This window comes from Gymnoscopelus microlampas (genome assembly GCF_963454915.1).
Source record: "Gymnoscopelus microlampas genome assembly, chromosome: 9".
Classification (NCBI taxonomy): Eukaryota; Metazoa; Chordata; class Actinopteri; order Myctophiformes; family Myctophidae; genus Gymnoscopelus; species Gymnoscopelus microlampas.
In genome coordinates this window covers 30,519,433-30,540,816 of record NC_139946.1, presented here as the reverse complement: position 1 = coordinate 30,540,816, position 21,384 = coordinate 30,519,433, and the positions used below count along the sequence as shown (strand labels likewise).

The 21,384-nt window shown below is 43.2% G+C and overlaps 1 protein-coding gene across 1 annotated transcript in view; it reads left to right on the top strand.

Annotated features, from left to right (window-relative positions):
- LOC311051505 (pituitary adenylate cyclase-activating polypeptide type I receptor-like) overlaps positions 1-21,172 on the top strand; it is a gene marked incomplete at its 5' end in the record, with an annotated part of 30,524 nt that extends 9,352 nt beyond the window's left edge. Inside the window, 14 exons of the mRNA XM_084066083.1 lie at positions 3,413-3,420; positions 6,922-7,011; positions 9,097-9,196; positions 12,873-12,986; positions 14,059-14,165; positions 14,412-14,509; positions 15,375-15,507; positions 16,269-16,422; positions 16,548-16,608; positions 16,738-16,807; positions 17,039-17,130; positions 17,237-17,366; positions 17,621-17,662; positions 20,695-21,172. Of these exons, the coding sequence (XP_083922209.1) occupies positions 3,413-3,420; positions 6,922-7,011; positions 9,097-9,196; positions 12,873-12,986; positions 14,059-14,165; positions 14,412-14,509; positions 15,375-15,507; positions 16,269-16,422; positions 16,548-16,608; positions 16,738-16,807; positions 17,039-17,130; positions 17,237-17,366; positions 17,621-17,662; positions 20,695-21,168 (1,673 nt within the window). The 3' untranslated portion in view covers positions 21,169-21,172. The remainder of the gene's footprint in view (positions 1-3,412; positions 3,421-6,921; positions 7,012-9,096; positions 9,197-12,872; positions 12,987-14,058; positions 14,166-14,411; positions 14,510-15,374; positions 15,508-16,268; positions 16,423-16,547; positions 16,609-16,737; positions 16,808-17,038; positions 17,131-17,236; positions 17,367-17,620; positions 17,663-20,694) is intronic.
- Positions 21,173-21,384: the final 212 nt, after the last annotated feature.

Here is a 21,384-nt window from a genome sequence, read left to right as displayed (position 1 = left end):
CTATATACTTTACTTGTGGGGGCCAAAATGTCCCCAAAAGTATAGTAGAATTTGAGAAATAGACAGGGGATGCATGTGGAAAAGATCCTGGTTGGGGTTTAGGTTAGACATTTAGAGGTTAGATTTAGGTGTCGGGGTTAGAGTTACACTGTATGTCTGATTTACACTTGATTTGCACGACGGTGTCGCCCACCGAAAATAGCCGATCTACAAGCTCACAACGCGCCACAGTGTGTGAGCTTAATGCTGTGATCTTAATGCTGCACAGTGCACACTGAAGTGTTGAGTGTGCGAGCAGTGTTTTTGTGTGGTGCTTATCCTCCCATTCTGTTTGGATCCATTCAAGTTTACTTCAGCGAGAATTGGCCGCCACCCTCTGCTAGTCACAATGAGCTTAGTGCTGGGGCTGCAGAGAAGGTGAACTGAACAATGGGGGGGACTGGTGGCGTGCTGGCGGCTTGCTGCTTAACCACTTTAACCCTATATACTTTGGGGTACGTCAAGTAGTGCAATAGCCGATCCACAAGCTCACAGCGTGTGACGTTGCGATACGTTGTGAGTTACATGTCTATCATGACATGCCCAGATAAGGGACACTAGGCGTCACAAAGCGGGAGGGTGTAGATCGGCACGAAGTCAGTGAAAACCATAAAAAGTTCAAAAACTGACCTGGAGGCAGGCTTGTAGAAAAACGACGATGTGTAATTGGTTCCAGGGAATGACAACAGAAAATAGCAAAACATTCAGCTGAAGAAATACAACTCAAAATAAAACAAACAACTTAAAAGGAGAGGCAGCGTGACAACCTCTCCCCCATGGCAGCCTACACTACTAATGAGCTGCGAAGCGACGTGTTTTGAGCTTGTAGCCATTTTTTTATTTGAATCCTGAAAAGTAACAGTTTTGGATATATGAGGTTTCCACCCGGCGACATGGTTAATGCAACGTCAAGGGTGTGAATCATGCCTCTATCTCGCTACTGTACGCTGTCTTTCCTGTCACGCTGGGCTGTGATGTCTAATAGAATGGCAATTATTTGACATGCACCAGAAATACCTGTCCTGCTGCTTTGTGACGTCTTAACGGTCAGCCTTAAAAATATCCGGTGTGACTGGCCTGAGAGTAAATGTCTGTTTCCAACAGTGCGTATGGCAGAATATAGCAGAATAGAATAGCAGCAGGGCCTTCCAGGTCCACGTGGGTCCAAGTGCAGATCCAAACTCAGCAGCCCTCTCAGCCGTTGCCATTGGCAACAGGAGGAGGAGGAGGGATGAGGCTTCGGTCCTGGCAGGGTTTCGGTAGGGTGGAGAGAATGCCAAGCTCACACTCTCTCTAGGGAGAAGATGGCCCGATGCAGGCGGCCATGGCACTTAGCTTTACTAGGCTCAAACTAAACCACCAGACACACACACACACACACACACACACACACACACACACACACACACACACACACACACACACACGCTGTTGGTGCATGCATGAGCAGACACATGGAAGGATACACGCACGCACGCACGCATGCACGCACGCACGCACGCACACACGCACGCACGCACGCACGCACACTGTTCACACACCAAATGGCTCCTTTACAGCCATCCAACTTCACATGCTTGTGTTGGCCAACAGTTTGTTCAGCCAAACGCTCATTTCATAGGCACACATTCCCCTGATAGCCTTTCCAATTTGAAATAACTAATTATTGAATACAATCTAAGTCCAAATTAGATGAAACTTTCAGGTGTTAATAATCAGATAGTTACTGTACACCGGGGCTGTGGACAGTGTCGTCGTCGTCGTCTCTCTCCCAGCCCCACCCCCCAGCAAAGATTTGAGTTAAACATGTTTGCTTTAAAAATATACATATATATAAGATTTTGCTATTTTTGAATAGCCAAAGTATAAAATAATGGTTTAAGTGGATACACAGATGCGTTCCTGGTTTTAATGTGTTAACAAATGGGTTAGGGTTAGAGTTAAAATTGTTGAGTTGAGATTTGGTGCTGATCGGTCAAGTGGTTTGCGTTGATTATTAGCCATGGTCAGATGGACACACAGACATACACACTGACACACACCCTCTTCTAGATGGCTCACTCCCTTGGAGCAAGGCTGTAAAAAATGAGATGCGACTTGCGAATTGCAAGAAACAATCAGCAACACATTTCTGATCGTACAAACACATTGCTCACACGAATATGCTATTGTTTACCCATCACCATGTTGTCCCCCTCTTTCACACACACTCCACCCTTCCTCTTTCCGCGTAGGCAAATATACACAAAGTGTAGGGATGCGAGTCTAGTGAAGTCTAAATAATCTATTAATAAATCTTTTTTTGTGAAATAAATGTGTATGCTGTATTGTAAATGAAGGAAATCTAGAGAGAAAGGAAGGGCGGGTGTATATACATAGCTATTTAATATTTGTATATAAGTATACAATATAATAGGTTGAAACTATGGAAATGGTAAATGATCTCCGCTCGTTGCCTTGATGTGGACTGTCCACTAAAATGTTGCAAACCACAGTTTGGAGGATTCTGATGCAAGTGGTTGCAAGTTTAAACTTGGCTCTTCATTAATTTTTGATCTGAACTGGGCCTAAGATTGTGTTGTTTTTGTAGGCGAAACTAATTCCACGGCTGTTTGTATGGAGGCAACGAAAGTCCCTGTGAATGCTGTACAGTTGAAACATGCATACGCATATATCAACACAAGCAAATTGTGTTTTGTTCCCCTTGGAAAGAAATTGCTTCTGCATAATATACACTGTAAAATCCTGAGTGTTAATGGACCCTTATGGGTCCATTTGATTACATTTGTACACTCCCTGAGTTACAAATGGATGAATTAACACTGGGGATTTTTACTGTGTGTACGTCCCAATTGTTCCAATATCCCAGTGATGTACAGTAATTGATGCCTAATTTACATGTGTTATTACAAATGCCAGGATGGCAGGGGTTTTCTACACTCAATATGATATGGGATGGCACCTTCTAGTGAAAGTTGGCATTTCCTGGGCAGATGTAATTGGATTGTCTTGCGTAATGTGAGACTGTTACACAGTTACACTGTTACACAGAGTACCATGTGTGTGTAAGCCTGCAGTGGACAGATGCCTAGAGAGATGCCATGTCTTTGCCAGCTGTGCTACACAGCCACACATGCACATGGTTGGCACGAATACACTTACACATGCACATGCACATGCACAACACAGCTGCACTGCACATATGCGTAAACGTAAGCGGAATAAACAACCTTGAGTCAAGTCTATTTGACATAGTTTTTTAAAATATATTTTCGGTTAATTGCCAAGCCCTAGTAGAAAGTGACAAAGCATTGCAGCCTTTCGTATTTCACTGACGTCCTCTTACCACAATGTATTTGTGTTTTGTTTTCAGATCCCAAGGTGAGCAGATCAGCTCCCTGTCAGCCCCAGTGAACAGCTCAGTCTACACAGTCGAGAGAAAATGAGCGCTGCCTCTGTGAGCCCGTTGATACGGATCCTTCTCTTCCTCCTCTGCTTCTTCCCCTTGCCCCTGGTAAGCTTTAATGAAAGGCCTTTATTTTTATTGTCCCTGTTCAGGTTATTAAGCGTTATGGTGGTGAAAATCGCGGGCTCATTAGCAATTTATGTTGGGTAAAAGAAACAGTAGAGCTAGGTAAGCCAAGTTCAGCTGTACCCTGGATACTATTGGTCATTTGATGTGTATTGCTCTTTAAGGATAGTGTATTTGTTCGGGCATTGTGAGTAATTAATCGATCATTTTAAAAAGCAATTCATGCTTAAAATTATACAGCTACAGTGGTGCTCAGTTAAATTGTCACAGCCTACCCGCAGGATATCCGTCGTGAGCCGTGACAGAACAGTGGGGGGACCAGTGCTCTCTCCCAAAAGGGCATGTCTTGACACCTCAGACCACCTGGGTTCAGTTCTTTGTAATCGTTAATGGGCACAATTGCATCCGTGCCTGCGGTGCCTCTGCTTTTGTTAAACATGCTGTATGTAAGCCTAGCGCTTTCGCTGTCAATAGGCTACAACAAGACTACAGAAAGCACAGTCTTATCCCGTTTTATAAGGCGCACTGAAAATAGCGACCTACAAATAAAACAATACAAATTTAAACTAAAAGACTTTTTAAAATAACTCCAACATGAACACCTAAACCTAACCTCTAAATGTCTAATCATAATAACAACCCCTCTCTCTCTATTCAATTCAATTCCAGGCCTATATGTAGGCCTATATACAGTACATCTAGTATACACACACACACACACACACACACACACACACACACACACACACACACACACACACACACACACACACACACACACACACACACACACACACACACACGTACCTGTGTGTGGTCTTGTCGAAAAGTGTCAGGCCTTAATATCCGTCACTTGTTCACAGTCTGTCACATCACTATAATGACACGGATAAGGCTCTGTTCTTGTTAATAGGCCTGATTTATTGATCAGCCTGTGGCTGCAATGATGGAGAATTACTGCTGTTTTCTCATTGCTTATTCATCGTTTACTTAGTCATGTCAAATGCATTTAATTTCTATGGCACATTTCATACTGTACATACATACTGTATAGACAGACGGATAGACAGTCAGTCAGAAAGACAGACAGACAGACAGACAGACAGACAGACAGACAGACAGACAGACAGACAGACAGACAGACAGACAAAAATATATATAATATACAAATATATACAAACAGATATACAGTAATCCCTCTCACTCACACACACACACACACACACACACACACACACACACACACACACACACACACACACACACACACACACACACACACACACACACACACACACACACACACACACACACACACACACACACACACACACACACACACACACACACACACACACACACACACCATCTGACTCTCTTCCTTAAGCCTGCTTTTAATAAATGGCACAGTTTTGGCAGATTTCAGGTCATCCCAGACAGTTTGTTCCAGTAGTAGGACCTACAAAGACTGAATGCACATTTTGATTGATTGATGTACAGTGAGGTGACCGTTGTCTGATGGTCTCAGAGGTCTGATTGGCAGTGAGAGATTTAGAGTTGTATTAATTAGTGACACCATTAAGAGCTTTGTAAACATTAAGCAGCACTTCAATTCTGTATTTAACGAGGAGCCAATGGAGTGAGTATAAGCCAATGAGTATAAGATAGTGCTCAGCTTTTCTTGTCTCAGTGAGCATTCTGGCTGCAGAATTTAGTTTTTTGTTATCTACTAGGAAGAAGATGACCCTTATTAGAGACCTCTCTCTCCTTATGCAAGCTCTCCTCTCCTCCTCCACCCCTATTTCTTCTTGTCCCCACTCCACTCCACTTTCAGTAGCTTCTGTAAATGAAAAGCATTGGATAAAGTCATTTTCCATTACAATATTTTCTGTGATCTCCCCTTTAGCTCAAGAGGAACAGAGAGTTATGTTAAAATGACCTTGTTGAGGGCCAGGATGTGTCTGTATGAGTGAGAGAGGCAGAGGATGAAAGGGGGAGAGAGAGATCTCTCCCCCCTCCCAACACTGGAGGGTAGTGATGAACATTGCTCTCAACACTGCTCTCATCAATGTGCATGACATTAATTAAAATAATTGTGCAAAAAAAGGTGCACATTTATATATACAAGGCACTGAATGATACTGAGGTATTTAGGTCAAATATACAGCAGGCCAAATGTACAGTTTAATCTTTTGTGCATCAAATATACAATATACAAATATACAGTATAGGCCTACACACACGCGCACTCGTGCAAACATGCACAAAAAAAGCACACAAATATGTATCTAGAATGTACTGTATCTAGGAATCTCTTTCTACATTACTGTAACACATCAGCTCTTCATTGGGAGGGCCGATGGAGGACAACAGTTTTGGAAAGTAATGGTCCATGTCGACAGTATTGTGACAGATCGTCTAATTGAAGTGAGAGCTCTGTGTTGCCGTGCTGTCTTGTACCCAGCCTTGACTCTTCACCCGCTGCCTAGCAACAACATGGCTAATTAGCACAGAGAATAGGCCTACATCTCTGCTAGACTTGGAGCTGTCAGCTCCGTGGAATTAAACACGCTAGTATGTTATGACTAAAGCCAGATTTGTGCGTTCCATGACGATCCTGATTTTGGAGAGTTCTAGACTCAGATATTTTGACCGATATTTTGTAAAAAATGAAGAATAAAACAAAGCAGCGCCGGAAACCACAACTGGAAACCAATTTCTAGAATTTTAGAGTAGGTGTGGCCTAGACTGGATCATAGGATTGAGGATTCAGTATATGCTTTGCAAGAAACAAACACACACGCACGCACACACGCACGCACGCACGCACGCACGCACGCACGCACGCACGCACTCACATTCACAACTAATCTTAGGCATACGCAGTTTGACCTAATTAGATGTAATAGTGATCTAGGGTGGATAGACAGTGACAGGGGACCACACACACACACACACACAACACACACACACACACACACACACACACACACACACACACACACACACACACACACACACACACACACACACACACACACACACACACACACACACACACACACACAGAGAGAGAGAGAGAGAGAATACTCACACATCCTCAAACTTTCCCAGGCTCCATACAGCCAAGCTGTGTCAATCACACAAAATAATTCAGCTATGTAATTCTACTGTACCTTTGCCAGAACAGCCATCCTCCTAAGCTGCCATGTAGAAGTGTCATAATGTGTGCTATAGTCTGGTCAATAGACATTATGTGTGTTCACACCACAGATAGCATTGATGGTCCGCTTGTGGCCTACGTACAATATTACGGTGGTGTACCGCCTCATTCTGTGCTTGTGTTTAAGTGCCAAACGCACAAGAACGATTGCGTTGGCTTCACGCCAGTGGCTGGCACAGCTTTTTACGTGTATGAGCCTGTGATGAGCTCCATTGACGTCAGTGAGCAAAGAACTGAGTGCCTCCCTGGCGTTGGTGCTAGATAATAATGCCTCATAAAGTCATGACGCCACGTCTCCCCCGGGGGTGCGCTGTTTCAGGGGTGGGGAGGGGGGGCTGCGTTGGCCTCAGCTTTGTGCAGCTGTCAGCAGGCGGTCGGAGGGGGGGGGGGGGATCAAAAGGGGATCTTTCTTGGATGTGACCTCGGTGTCTGTAGTCGCAGCTCCAGGGTCCCGGTTGACAGTTTGAGCAGTGGCCTGTCAACAAGTGTTATTGGAAATCAGTAACCTTATGAGCCAATTCAAGTCAATTCGAGTCAAGTCAGGTTTTGTCATTCTATGTTTCATGCATGGGCAAGTGTCCCTCAACATAAATACTAACAAAATTAACACAAAAAATAAATGTATATATATATATATATCTCTGCTGTCCAGCCCGAAACTGCTAACTCCAAAACGCTCATTGTTCAGGAAACGAAAAAACAAGATATACGTTTTTCAGACAATGAAGAAAACCTTATATTTTTAAAACAAAGCAATACTACCTCGTCAAAGTTGGTATAGTGACTGTATATATTGTGAGATACTTGCATGTGTCATTATATTATCAACACTTTACCCAAATCGCGGGTAAATCAACACTTTACCCAGCGCGAGTGGAGTTAGAAGTTTCAGACGAGCAGAAATCAAGCTGAAATGGAGTTAGGTGTCCAAACAACAGTAGCTCCACTCGCTGCTGAGAGAGGTTTCAAAAGGGTACAGATTCCCAAAAGCTAACAATGGATCTCCAAGCTCACAATGCATCACAACAACGTGTGAATTAATGCCCTGATGCTTCATGACACTTATTATATAGGCCTACAACAATAAACAGGACTTTAAATATTACAATAACTTCTGCTAAGAGGTAGTAGAACACTAGCGCGACAGAAATGCTATGAACGTCTTTCTTCTTATCACAATGCTCTCCTCATTAAAACACTTCATAGATTTTAGAAATATAATTACTTGTTTCCATAACATTAGCGTCAGTGCTGTTTGATAAACAGGTACACTGCATAGTTTTAACAGACTACGGGGAGTCTGTTTACGTGTTGTTCCTCCTCGTTCACTGCGCACCGCGCACTGCTAATGCTGTGCTGTAGCACTGTGCAGAGGAGAGGGGGGAGTTGTTTGTTTTTGACGGACAGTTTGAGGATCCAATGGAGTTGGGAGTTTTCGTCTGAGGCGCTTTTTAATACTTTTCATTGGTTCAAATGTTTAGATTTTTTACACAGATGTGAAGGGTGTTCAATAGCGTCGATTTATGAAAAAAAAAAAAAAAAAATGAAAATGGAGTTAGTTGTTCCCGGCTGGACACCGACGATATATATATAGCGCTGTGTGTGAGTGTGTGCATGTGTGCATGCGTATTTACTGTATGACGCCTTCCTGCATTGGAAGGCTCATTAGTGCAAGCCAAGGCCTTTCTCCAGTGGGCACTGTGGGGGTCATCTTACTTGGGGAAAACGCCAGTGCTTGTGGTCCGTTTAATTGGTTGAGTGCAAAGCAGGCCCCAGAGCTGAGACCTCTCCCACACTGTGGTGTGAACCACATGGTAAGATTAATGAAGCAACATCTCCTACACTGTGGTGTGTGAACCTCATGGTAACATTAACCACTTACTAAACCCTATCTACTGTACTTCGATGACCGCTCCTTATTTCCCTCCAGTCTACACCAAATCTCTTCACCGGAAATAGGCGATCTACCAGCTCACAATGCATCGAGACTCGTTTGGAGCTTGTAAAATTGGCTATTTTCGCCGAATGTTTGCCTATTATGACATGCCCAGAATAGGGATGCTATGGTTCATGTGGTCAATGCAGCAACGTCTCTTCCATTTGAAGACCCCTCTGTGTCCGTTCTCCCTGCTGTTGTGATCATCCAACATTTAACCCCTTGAACCCCAGCATCCATATTCTGGGGGGAACATTAGCCAAAAAGAGATTTGGTGTCCATGGAAAAAAGCGGTCCAAGAACTCAGGTCTATAGTTTCCTAAATCTAGAGGGATTAAGTGGTTACTGTATGTGTGTGTCCTCCAGGTTGCAGACCATGAGCACTCCAACTGTGTCATCAAGAGAGAGCAGGAGAAGTGCATGGAGAAGATCAATTCGGATGATCCCGGGAATGACCCACAGTTTGGTGAGTCAAACATTGTGTGTGTGTGACAGACAGACAGAGCCTCTTAATTAAATTCCTAATGCTAGGATAATTAGGGATAATTCCTTTTTAACAGGTCGTTCATGAAAGTCCTTACGGTCTTGTTTCCAATGAGAACCTGTGAGCAATTAGGGGTTAAGAGTCTTGCTCAGGGACAAATTTCATTTCATCGACACATATGCTGACCTGGCCTGGAATCGAACCTGGGGCAACCAGGGCCTCTGGCTCCCTAGGCGTGCTCACTAACCATTCAGCTATGGCCGCCCCTACTCATATTAAATACTATTTTGCTGTAGCTTGTGCAGCAGGAAACCAGAACACACAGATTAATTACGAGAATGACTTGAAGGCTGCCGCACTAATTACCATGAAACTGGAAACAAACAGGAAAGGACTCTGACCTGCAAAGACAGATTATTAGATAAGATTTCACACTTATTAATGTGTGCGTGCGTGCGCGTGTGTGATATTGTATGAGCATTGTATGAGCATGTGAGACGTGAGGAAAACCTTCCAAACAAATGAATGTAGTCTCTATTTCTATTGGTGTATCAGTCGGTGGGGCAGTCAGTAAACCGGCAGCATCACGTCTCGCCCTTCAAACCCACCTGACAGCCAGTGAGTGACAGAGGGCATGATGGGTAAACTAACTGGAGAATTGATAAAGACTCCTCCATCTCTGCAGCTGTCACCATCATGATTGATGTTTGTTATGGGCTCTAGCTCTCCACAAGCTTGGCCGTTGACGCGCACCGACCTACAAGCTCACAACCCATTGCATCACAAGTCGACGTGTTGTGAGCTTGTAGGTCACCTAATTTTAGGTATAAATAAGGCAATAGCCTGAGTCAGAACGTGCCGTCGATCGGTTTATCTCCTAGGGAAACATGAGCCCAAGTTTTGCAACCCAGTAGGCCTATATGAAACAACAAACACGATGATCAATAATCACACACAATATATCTCCATTAAAGTAGGTCCTGTCAGAGCGACCCATGCACAGATTAAAGTACTCACGCATACTGTATAAGAGACGGCAGTATCAGAATCAACTTTATTGTCACATCACAGGTTTACCGGTGTAACAATGGGTGAAATTTGTTTTTGTGCAAGCTCTATATTTTTGTTTTTGTTATTTCCATAAGAGAAAGGGAAGAAGGGGGGCAAGGGGGAAGAGAGATCAATAAACAACAAACAAATTAAAAACAAACAAATGATCTACATATTTACACATAGTTCCAGATATCTATCCGGTGCGGTAAGTACCTGAGGTAAGACATAAAGGTACGTGAGCATAGTAGCAGATACTATACTGTACATGATGTGCTATAAGGTGCGAGAAAAAAACAAAACATGTATAATCGATACTAGACAATTTCAGCAGTGCAGGTAGTGGATGACGTTGACTGGTTGGAGTTCCAGCGTGTTGGGAAGCTTGCAGCAGGACTGCAGATATGGGAGACACTAATAATGATGGAGCTTAAACAGAGAAACTGCAGCATGGTCAGCATGCTGCATTCTCACTGAAAATATAAAAATCACACCCAGTGTGAAGTGGGCGGTGTGTGGTCATCACAACATGACTCACTTAAAAAAACATAAATGTATTTTTTTAAGTCCATACTGCTATTCATAGGGCTGCACATGTGTCATGTGTTTCGCTAGCCAATCACAGTCCTGAATTTGCAAAGTCAGCCAATCATATTACAGCTAGTGGTGATGACACTAGCTGTAATGTGATTGGCTGACTTTGCAAAAGTATAGATTTGCATTGACTGTGGAAGGGTTAGCGTTGTAGACTGCGTTGTAGACTATTGGCCAATCACGGTGCAGGATTGGTCAGTGTCCAAACCTCACTTATAGGGGGCGGTTACACCGCCCCAAAAAATAAAATGAACAACTGAGGGGGGATGCTTTCTTAACCACTAAGCCCTATATATTTATTGAAAATATAAAAGGTAAAATGAACAACTGAGGGGGGGTGCTTTCTTAACCACTAAGCCCTATATATTTATTTGTTTAACAAGAAGCGAAAATCGCTGAAAATATTTAACTGATTTGGATTTTATTTTTTTTATTCCCAAAATAGGGATGCCAGGATTAATGTAGTTAACATACATTGTTAATTAAACAGAGATATAATCAAACATAAATATCAAACATAAGAGACAGTCAACATTTCCCAAAAGGAAATGCATGCATTTAATTCAGTCAGGCCAAAAGCAGGGATAAAACATCTGGCTTTCCCCACTGGCCATAAAATGAATGACCAGACCTGCACCTCTTTATCTTTCTACTGAAGCTCAGTCAATCATTTTCTCTTTCTCTTTATTTCGCTCTCTCTCTCTCTCTCTCTCTCTCTCTCTCTCTCTCTCTCTCTCTCTCTCTCTCTCTCTCTCTCTCTCTCTCTCTCTCTCTCTCTCTCTCTCTCTCTCTCTCTCTGTCTTTCTCTCTCTCTCTCTCTCTGTCAAATAGTTGCTTATGCTGCAGTTCTACCGCATATGACTGATATTGAAATAACACATAACCTCCACATGCCGTTATGAAACAGAGAGGTAAAGGTTGATGGGTTTAGTGGGGGAAGGGTGTGTGTTTTGGATGTTCTCTGCTTATTGTGACCCTTGCCGTGGGCTCTGGAGCTGTGGTTCTCAGACAATGTCAAGGAGCCCTAAATTATTATTTGTTTTGGCTGCGGACCCCAACAGAAAATGTTTGTGTGTTAAAATGTTTCAAAGTTATTAAAATGTTCATGAAAAACTAAAAGTGAAACTAGGAATGCTTGTGAGCTTGTAGCCCTGCTATTTTCGAATAGCCTTAAGATCAGGTAGGGTTAAAGTGGTTAAACTGATATTTTAAATATATGTATAATTTAGCTGGGACCCAATGGCACCCCCCTCCCCCCCAAGGACCCCTGACCCCACCTAGAGAACCACTGCTAAAGATACAGTGAGGGGGTCAGGGGTGGCAGACGGGGGCGAGTGGGGGAAGGGTGGGGACGCGGATCATATCAATCATATCTGCAAGGTGACTGTCCGTGCATCGATCGACCTGCACACAAAATGGACATATAACGAATGCTACGCTGAATCTACTCAGCCCTTTGATTTAAAGCCGAGCTTCCATTTTACAATCCAAGGTGCAGCGTTGTAATGCAATCATTTTGCAGGGAGTATTCTTCTGCCATTTGGCTGGCATCTCCAGTTCATTTTCTCTTTTGGTTATAATTCTAGTCAGTGAAGAAACAAAGCTATGAGTTAGATATTGTAATCTACATGCTGTACCTGCACAGTGACCGCGCCTCTGTGTAAAAAAAACATCTTCTACTGATGCATACTGTATAACAAGCCAAAAGTAGCAGTAGTGTGTGATAGCACTCATCTGCCATCTGGTGGGCAGATGCTGTCATTGAGAATTCCCTGTTCCTTTCTCTTATTGAATTAAAAAAAGGTTCTAATGAATTGAAAAAGTTTGTGAGCATTTTTGTACAGTCTGCAATGGTATATATTTATACTGTATATATTTGTGTATTGTTGTGTCATACAGTATTTAGCTGATGTATTCTCTGTGTGTGTGTGTGTGTGTGTGTGTGTGTGTGTGTGTGTGTGTGTGTGTGTGTGTGTGTGTGTGTGTGTGTGTGTGTGTGTGTGTGTGTCCGCAGGATGCCCGTGGATGTGGGACAACCTGACGTGCTGGCAGCCTGCTAGGGTGGGAGAGGTGGTCGAGGTGAACTGCCCTGAACTCTTCTCACAGTTCATCAGTGAGGAAGACTATGGTCAGTAGTAGCTAACAGCAGTGGGAGCAGCTACATTATTCTAAACACTTTGCTCTAAAAATGTATGTACATATGTGTGTGTGTATATGTATATATACACATATATATATATATGTATATATACACACATATGTATATATACACACATATACATATATATATATATATATATATATATATATATATATATATATATATATATATATATATATATATATATATATATTATATATATATGTACTGTATATGTGTGTAGGAAAGAATAAACCCTACCACTGTGACCTGTGTGGGAAATGCTTCACAAAAAAGACTAATGTCAAATGTCGTAAGAGAATTCATACAGGAGAGAAACCCTACCACTGTGACCTGTGTGGGAAATGCTTCACAAAAACGTTGTAAGAGAATTCATACAGGAGAGAAACCCTACCACTGTGACCAGTGTGGGATAGGGTTCAGTGTAAGCTGTAATCTGAAACTTCACCAGAGACATCCACACTGGATATTGAAAACTTAAAATGCAAAGACAGCTTTCAATGGGATGAAAAGTTAAGTCTCACTCTTGCAATCAAACATCCATATTGGAACAGCTTTCCAGAGAGAGAGAGAGAGAGAGAGAGAGAGAGAGAGAGAGAGAGAGAGAGAGAGAGAGAGAGCTTGGGCTCTTGTGGTTAACAGAAATAGTCCTGCTGTGATTTAACAGAGACTAACGTTTTTGTATTACTGCCTTTATACAGTCTTGTGGTACATTTGTGGGTGTTTTACTAAATGTTGGATAAGGACAGTTGATGAAATGAAATGATAGATGAATGCCTTTACTAGTTTTGAAAGGGTAATTGAACAAAGCTTGATCTATCTCTTGTTTTCTCTCTCTCCCTTCGTGTGTGTGTGTGTGTGTGTGTGTGTGTGTGTGTGTGTGTGTGTGTGTGTGTGTGTGTGTGTGTGTGTGTGTGTGTGTGTGTGTGTGTGTGTGTGTGTGTGTGTGTGTGTGTGTGTGTGTGTGTGTGTGTGTGTGTGTGTGTGTGTGTGTGTGCGTGCGTGCGTACGTACGTGCGTGTTTCTCTTATGTTTTCAGAACTGGGAACGGTGAGCCGTAATTGTACAGATTTGGGCTGGTCTGATGAGACGTTCCCTCATTATGTAGACGCATGCCTCTTCGATGACAGCAACAGCAGCCATCCTGTAAGCAAGTATACCAGCTTCTGTTTTGTTCTGTTCTGTTCTGTTCTGTTCTGTTCTGTTCTGTTCTCTTCTGTTCTCTTCTTTTCTCTTCTCTTCTCTTCTCTTCTCTTCTCTTCTCTTCTCTTCTCTTCTCTTCTCTTCTCTTCTCTTCTCTTCTCTTCTCTTCTCTTCTCTTCTCTTCTCTTCTCTTCTCTTCTCTTCTCTCTTCATCTCACTTCACTTCAATATGTTTCCTATGTCCTTTAGGATCTGTACTACGTGTCAGTGAAGGCTCTCTACACTGTGGGCTATAGCACCTCTCTGATCTCTCTCACCATGGCCATGGCCATCCTCTGCAGGTTTAGGTGAGATGATTCGCCCTTGAAAATAACAGTACTGTATTATTGTCCCTTCTAGCCCCCACTAGAACAAAAACATTCAGATGCTACAATGACTGCCTTCCTGAAGTGGTAGACCAGTGCTGGGCAATCGCCAACAATGACTGAGGGGTCACTTCACCCTACTTGAAATGCTAAAACTGTAGATGGCCAGAGCGATTGCAAGTGAAAGCCACCTGTGAATGGAGGAGCAGACAGAGATATGCATGCTAAATGCCCTCGTTGGTTAAGGTGTTACTTTTCAAATAATGGATGTCCAATTTTGGAACAAAAATGCTTTAAAAGTAGATATCTAATAGAAATAGAAGAAATTCATGCACTTTTTAAATGTCGGTTGTAACTTGACTTTTTGTTTCCTAAATAGGTATACTGGAACATAAAACTAAGACTCACAATTCTGATTAGATTTAACAAACCTAAAAAGTTCCTTTCCTATGTAGAAAGCATGTAAGTAGGTAACACGTTTAGTTTTAATCTTTGTCCAACCATGTCATAATAAAGGCTTTTTTTTTTAAAACTGCACGTGTGCCTTGGACTCTTTAAGTTGACCTCATCTACCAACTTAGCTACATGCTTTCTGCAGAGGAAATTAACTTTGTAACCGTGTTACAGTATGTGATAACCCTTTCCAAAGAGCACCTGTTTCCAGTTGAGTGCAATTAAGGAAGGACCCAGGCAGAGCTCCTAATTCTCTATTGTGTCTGATTAGATATACTTCTGTGCTTGTGGCTGGAGTTAACAGCCAGACAATGAGACTGTAATACAATTCTTTGACTCAGAGCTTTGGTGTTCTGTTGTGTTCATGTTTTGTTTTGTCGTTGATCTACTGCAGGAAACTGCATTGCACCCGCAACTTCATTCACATGAACCTGTTTGTGTCCTTCATGCTGAGAGCCATCTCTGTCTTCATCAAGGACGGTGTGCTGTACGCCCAGGAGGACAGCGACCACTGCTTCATACATACTGTGAGTCACGCAATATATACGGAGACATGCACTGACAAGGATTAATGCTTAGCAAGGTTCCATGGGTCCTGGGATCACGGGGCCCTCCAAGGGCTCACTCACACATGTGCGACCGCAGCATGGCGGGTTTCCCTATCCACTTCCATTCTATGGGAGAAAGGGGGGCGGAGCGTCCCATCGCCGTGAAGTCCATTGGAAATGAATGTGTCTGACGTCAGCGTTCCGGCTTGCGTTTCAGAGGCGTTGTCTGTCACGCATGTGTGATTCCGGCTCCCCAAAGATTCACAACGTGTAGATCTGTCATTTTTCACCGTATGTTCGCCCCAGAATAGGGACGCTAGGGTGCAAGTGTTTAAGTAGACATGTTGGCACATGAGGGGTCTAGAATGATCATTAGACAGATCAATACCTCTCCGTAAATGTAATTGCCTCTCAACCTTTTACTTTACCCTCTTACCTTGGGGAACTCATTTATTAAGTTTTTCTACCAAGGCGAAATTGTACCCCCTTCCTTTTCCACCAAAGTCCTCCTCATCATACACACAGACACCTGCACAACCACTGCAATGATGATATGAATTGATACCTTGTTGTGTGAGCCAGTGTCCCGTGGCAAACATCGCAGATCTACAAACTCACAACGTGTCACATGTGAGCTTGTAGGTCAGCTATTTTCAGCATGGGACACCGTCATACTGTGAAATATAAATCAGACTCAAAAGCACAGCGAGCCCAACCAGAGCTGTCCTATCTCCCTGTAGGTGGAGTGTAAGGCGGTGATGGTGTTCTTCCACTACTGCGTCCTCTCCAACTACTTCTGGCTGTTCATCGAGGGTTTGTACCTCTTCACCCTGCTGGTGGAGACCTTCTTCCCAGAGAGGAGATACTTCTACTGGTATATCATGATTGGCTGGGGTGAGACGTCCCAAATTATGCCCTCATGTGGATCTCATACTGATCTGATCCAATGATGAAATATTTAGTTTTTAATTCTCTCTTAATATTTGTATCACTTTGTTACTAACCTTTAATTCTTCCAGGAGGCCCGACGCTGTGTGTGACCGTCTGGGCGGTACTGAGGCTGCATTTTGATAACATAGGGTAAGTTCTGGACCCCACGTTTTTATCTCCAAGGCGCGGTTGTCTTACTAAGTTCTAAAAATGCTAAATGAATTGAGTCCTATGCAGTGGAGTATTGCTTACTGTATGTTATCACTTCCGCTGCCTCAGGTGTTGGGACATGAATGACCACTCTGCCATCTGGTGGGTGATAAAGGGACCTGTCCTGGCCTCTATTATGGTGAGTTACTAGCACTATCAATTGTGCGCTGTTTGGAGATGACCAAATATGAGGACAGTGTGGCCTGGAATTTCACCATTATGTCCTTCCACAGTGTGGACTTGAATTGATATTTTGTATTGAATTTAGTTAACGTACATTGCTAAAAAAGCTGTGTCATTGAGATAAAGCCAGTGACTTTGTCTCTGGTGGATGTTGTGGACTGGAATTTCACCCTATGTCCTTCCACAGATCAATTTTGTCCTCTTCGTCGGCATCATCATCATCCTCGTCCAGAAACTGCAGTCGCCGGACATCGGTGGAAACGAATCCAGCATTTACCTGTGAGCTGCCCTTTCTAAATTGGTTATGTTTATTGAATTTAACTTAGCGGAGCGGCAGGTGACTTTGTGTCTTGTTGATGTTGTGGTGGTGCGTGCTGATTGGCAGGAGGCTGGCCCGCTCCACTCTCCTGCTCATTCCTCTGTTTGGGATCCACTACACCGTGTTCGCCTTCTCCCCCGAGCACGTCAGCAAAAGAGAGCGTCTGGTGTTTGAACTGGGCCTGGGTTCCTTCCAGGTGACTGTCTTTTCAACACTCTGTCTACAGGAACAGGGCCATTGAATTATATATTACTTGGAGAGGGCACAGTAAATCCCTGCCCACTTATTTCTATCAAGCCATGCCCTAATATTAGTTATACAATTAATTTGGTTAATACTGTCAGTAAGCATTCTTTCGGTACACACGGTTATTTCTATGTAGCGTTAATATGGATAAATAGCTAGAGCTAGTAGATGTGACTAATACTTGCATCCTTTGCCTTTCCTCAGGGCTTCGTTGTTGCCGTCCTGTACTGCTTCCTGAATGGAGAGGTAAACCTCCTTTTACATAAAAAAAAACTGGCTATTGCATTTGTCATGAGAGTGCATGATCAGCAGCAGAATGCTTGTGCTCAAACTGTCAGGAACCGATAGGTATTGGACCCATATGCTGGAACACAAAACTCAAGAACTCAAGTGACGTGACGAGGATCACGATTAACAAAGACTTTACTAGACGAATAGCAGTAAAGTAAACATAAGCACACACTGAAAACATACACAACATAGCAACACACCCACAACACTACAATACAACCATAATACTTGAACACAGGGAACCTGACACTATAAACTATGATACAGCACTGAACACAAAAACACAGTCTAAATAGTCCGTCTTGATGACATGACTATAGAGACAATGTGTACCGATTGGGTGATGTTTGGACAAAATCTGTAGGAGTAATATTGCGTGCAAAGTTCCACGCCGATCGGTCCAGTTATAGGTAAAAACACGAATCGCCCTGTTATAGCGCCACCATGAAGTACGATCTGAAAAATGTAGGGTGGCATTTAATCCTTGACCTAGTGGGAATGTGCTTGCAAAGTTTCACGTCAAGCACAGATCCCCACCAGGTAGTAGAAGTCAATCTTAGCCAATCAGGATGAATTACAGTATGAAAAATCAGAAAGCTTCGTCTTGATGACATGACTATAGAGATAATGTCTATCTATTTTCATGATGTTTGGACAAAATGTGTAGGAGTAATATAGAAAAATCGGCCTCCTGGTGGCGCTATAACAGGACAATGTGAATGTGGCATTTCTTCCTCGGCCTTGTGGGAATGTATGTGCGTGCAAAGTTTCACGGCAATCGGAAACTCGGCAATGCTGGTGGCATGATGTGGTACAGTAGTTGTTTGGAGGTTTTTCTGGTTCAAACATACTGTATAGCAGTTGTTTTCAAACCTTTTGTGTCTTCAAGATCTGTTTTTCACACTTTTAGAGCATATCCATGGTCATAATGAAGAAATACCAAACAATAGATGCAAAAAAGAAAAGAAAAAAAGATTATGTGTCATTGAGATCCAGCTGGTGACTTTTGATCGAATGATCGAAACGTTTTATTGCTATTAAGAAATCTAACTATCCTGAATCAAATTGTTCTATAGACAGGTTTCCTGTTAGTAAACATTGAGAGGAATATGACCGCGCAGCTGCGGGGGGAAGCCTATGGGTGCGTTTGGAAATTACGCACCGGAGCACACTCGCCTATTAGTTTGTATTGGCCAGTGCGCTCACTGCCGCTCAGGGCTGTATTTTCGAACGCGCCTTCCACCCCCAGGCATGCGCAGATTGCGCATTCTGCTCTGTGATGACGTCGCTCGGAAACCCGTCTATTGCAAGGGTTCCCAAACTTTTCAGGCCACGACACCCCAAAATAATCATATTTGAACTGAGAACCCCCCACCCTGACAAGCACTTGGAATTGTAGGAGTTGAGACATTGCATTTAGTTTGACTCGGTTACATCTACATGTACTTGTAGATCAGCCATTTTCACAATGTTTGCCTCTTTCTTATGTAACAATTGTAATTTTAGAAATGTGCAGATACCCTGTATACACTTAGACTGTATGTTGGTCTGTATACTGTTGAGTGAGAAAACAATGTTGCACATCAAGCTAATCATCTGGGGACCCCCCCAAAATAATTTGGGGACCCACCTGGGGGTCCCGACCCACAGTTTGGGAGCCACGTTATAATGTATCCTTATAATGGATCCTATAATGCATCCTCTGTCTTGAGAGCTCACTCTCACTGTCAAATCTGCTCCAGCATAATATAAATCTCACACCTGATGTTCATGTGTGAGATTTAATCTAAACATGAAACATAGCAATATTATCATGTTAGTCCAACTATTTGATTGTAGGCAGTATTGAGTATATTTTTGAGTACATGAAGACAGAGAATGATTGGTACAATGATTAGATTACATGGGACAGAGGAGAGATCCCCTTTGACAAGAGAACTGTGCATATTAATGGAACCTTAAAGAACCTGTTTTAGGGGGGGGGGGGGTTAAAAAATGCATGGGAAAAACATTTTTCATTTAAAAAAATGAACTGATTAATTGAAGCATAATTGGGAGAATACATTTAAAGTTTAATATTTAATGTTTCATTGAATAGATATTGCATGAGAGGCTGTGGGGTCTATTAGAACCCTGTTCTTCTGTATCTAAGGGTTAAGGTCAAGCCTATAGTGAGCCACAAGCATGGGTTGGTTGGATGGATCACAGGCATAAGACAGCATTTCTTCTTTTTCTTGTTTATTTATTACGCCCTTGATGGACGGCTAATGTCACACTACAATGTAGCGAGAAAAAAATCTGGTCAAGTTGTCTGTACCTTAACCCATTTTGGGCAGGAACCCCTATTTGTAACTATACCTTTCAGGACGGGAACCCCTTTTGGGGTTCTTGTTGCTATGTACAGTATATAGCAACATACATCTGTTGTAATTTTTTAATAAATATTTGAACATTTTCAGAAAACTTGGGGCAGGATTTAGAAGGTCAGGTCTAAATGGGTTAAAGCAGGGGTCTTCAATGTTTTTCAGGCCAAGGACCCCTTAGCTGAGAAAGAGATGAAGCAGGGACCCCCTCTATATTGTATAAAATTGTTTTTCAGATTAAACTTTTCCTTTTTTTACTTGGTCTGCTCTTTTTCCCTTCTACACCTACTGTATACCTCTTTGCCAAAAATAGCCGATCTACCGATCTGCTATTTTGGCTAAAGTTCTCCTCAGAAAAGGGATACTGGGGTTCAAGAGGTTAGCCTAATCATAGATAAATCATATCACACAAAGATTTGGTGGCCCCCCTGTAGTAACTTTGCGGACCCCCTAAGGGTCCCGCACCCCCTATTGAAGACCCCTGCCTTAAAGTAAAAGGTTCAGACTGTTCAATACATTTACAAGCTTTAGTGAGATTGTGTTGGTGCTGCAGAGCTAGTGAGGCTGAGGGATGACGAGCTTGTGTCTATTCTAGCGAGGTCCATTAATAATGACCGTGTGAAGTATATCCCTCAAGGTGCAATCGGAGATCAAGAGGAAATGGCGCAGCTGGACGGTGAACAGGTACTTTGCTGTGGACCTGAAGCACCGGCACCCTTCATTGGCGAGCAGTGGGGTGAACGGGGGCACGCAGCTGTCCATCCTCAGCAAGAGCAGCTCTCAGATACGCATGTCCAGCCTGCAGGCCGAAACGCCAGCCACCTGAACAGCAGCCGAGGGGAGGCCGTGTCCTGTACCACCACCACCAACACCACCACCACCCTCGCTACCGGACCGGATGCCAACCACCTCGGCACCACTACTAAAGCCACACCCATCATGCTGCCCATGACCAGCCTCGCCAACCCGTATCCCAACCCTTACCCCGACGCCAACCCCTACCCGGACACTGAGGTGATGGAAACCCAGTTCAACTCCAGCAACGTCGATCTGGCCGGTACCGAGAATCAGTCCAGCCCCACGCAGCCCTTAGTCTAACCTCCCTGACCATGAAGCATGACCAAAACCATGATCCTGACATAGTGTGTGCCAAATCCAGAATCTCGAAACCTACCAACCTGCCTAACCCTGACACGGTCCAGGTGTGAACTGGAATGAAATTCCAAACTCAATATTTGTGTTTTCAAGTGCAACTACAGTATATGGAGTGAAAGTAGACTGTCCACGTGGGATGGTAATTTGCGGGGGGAGCAT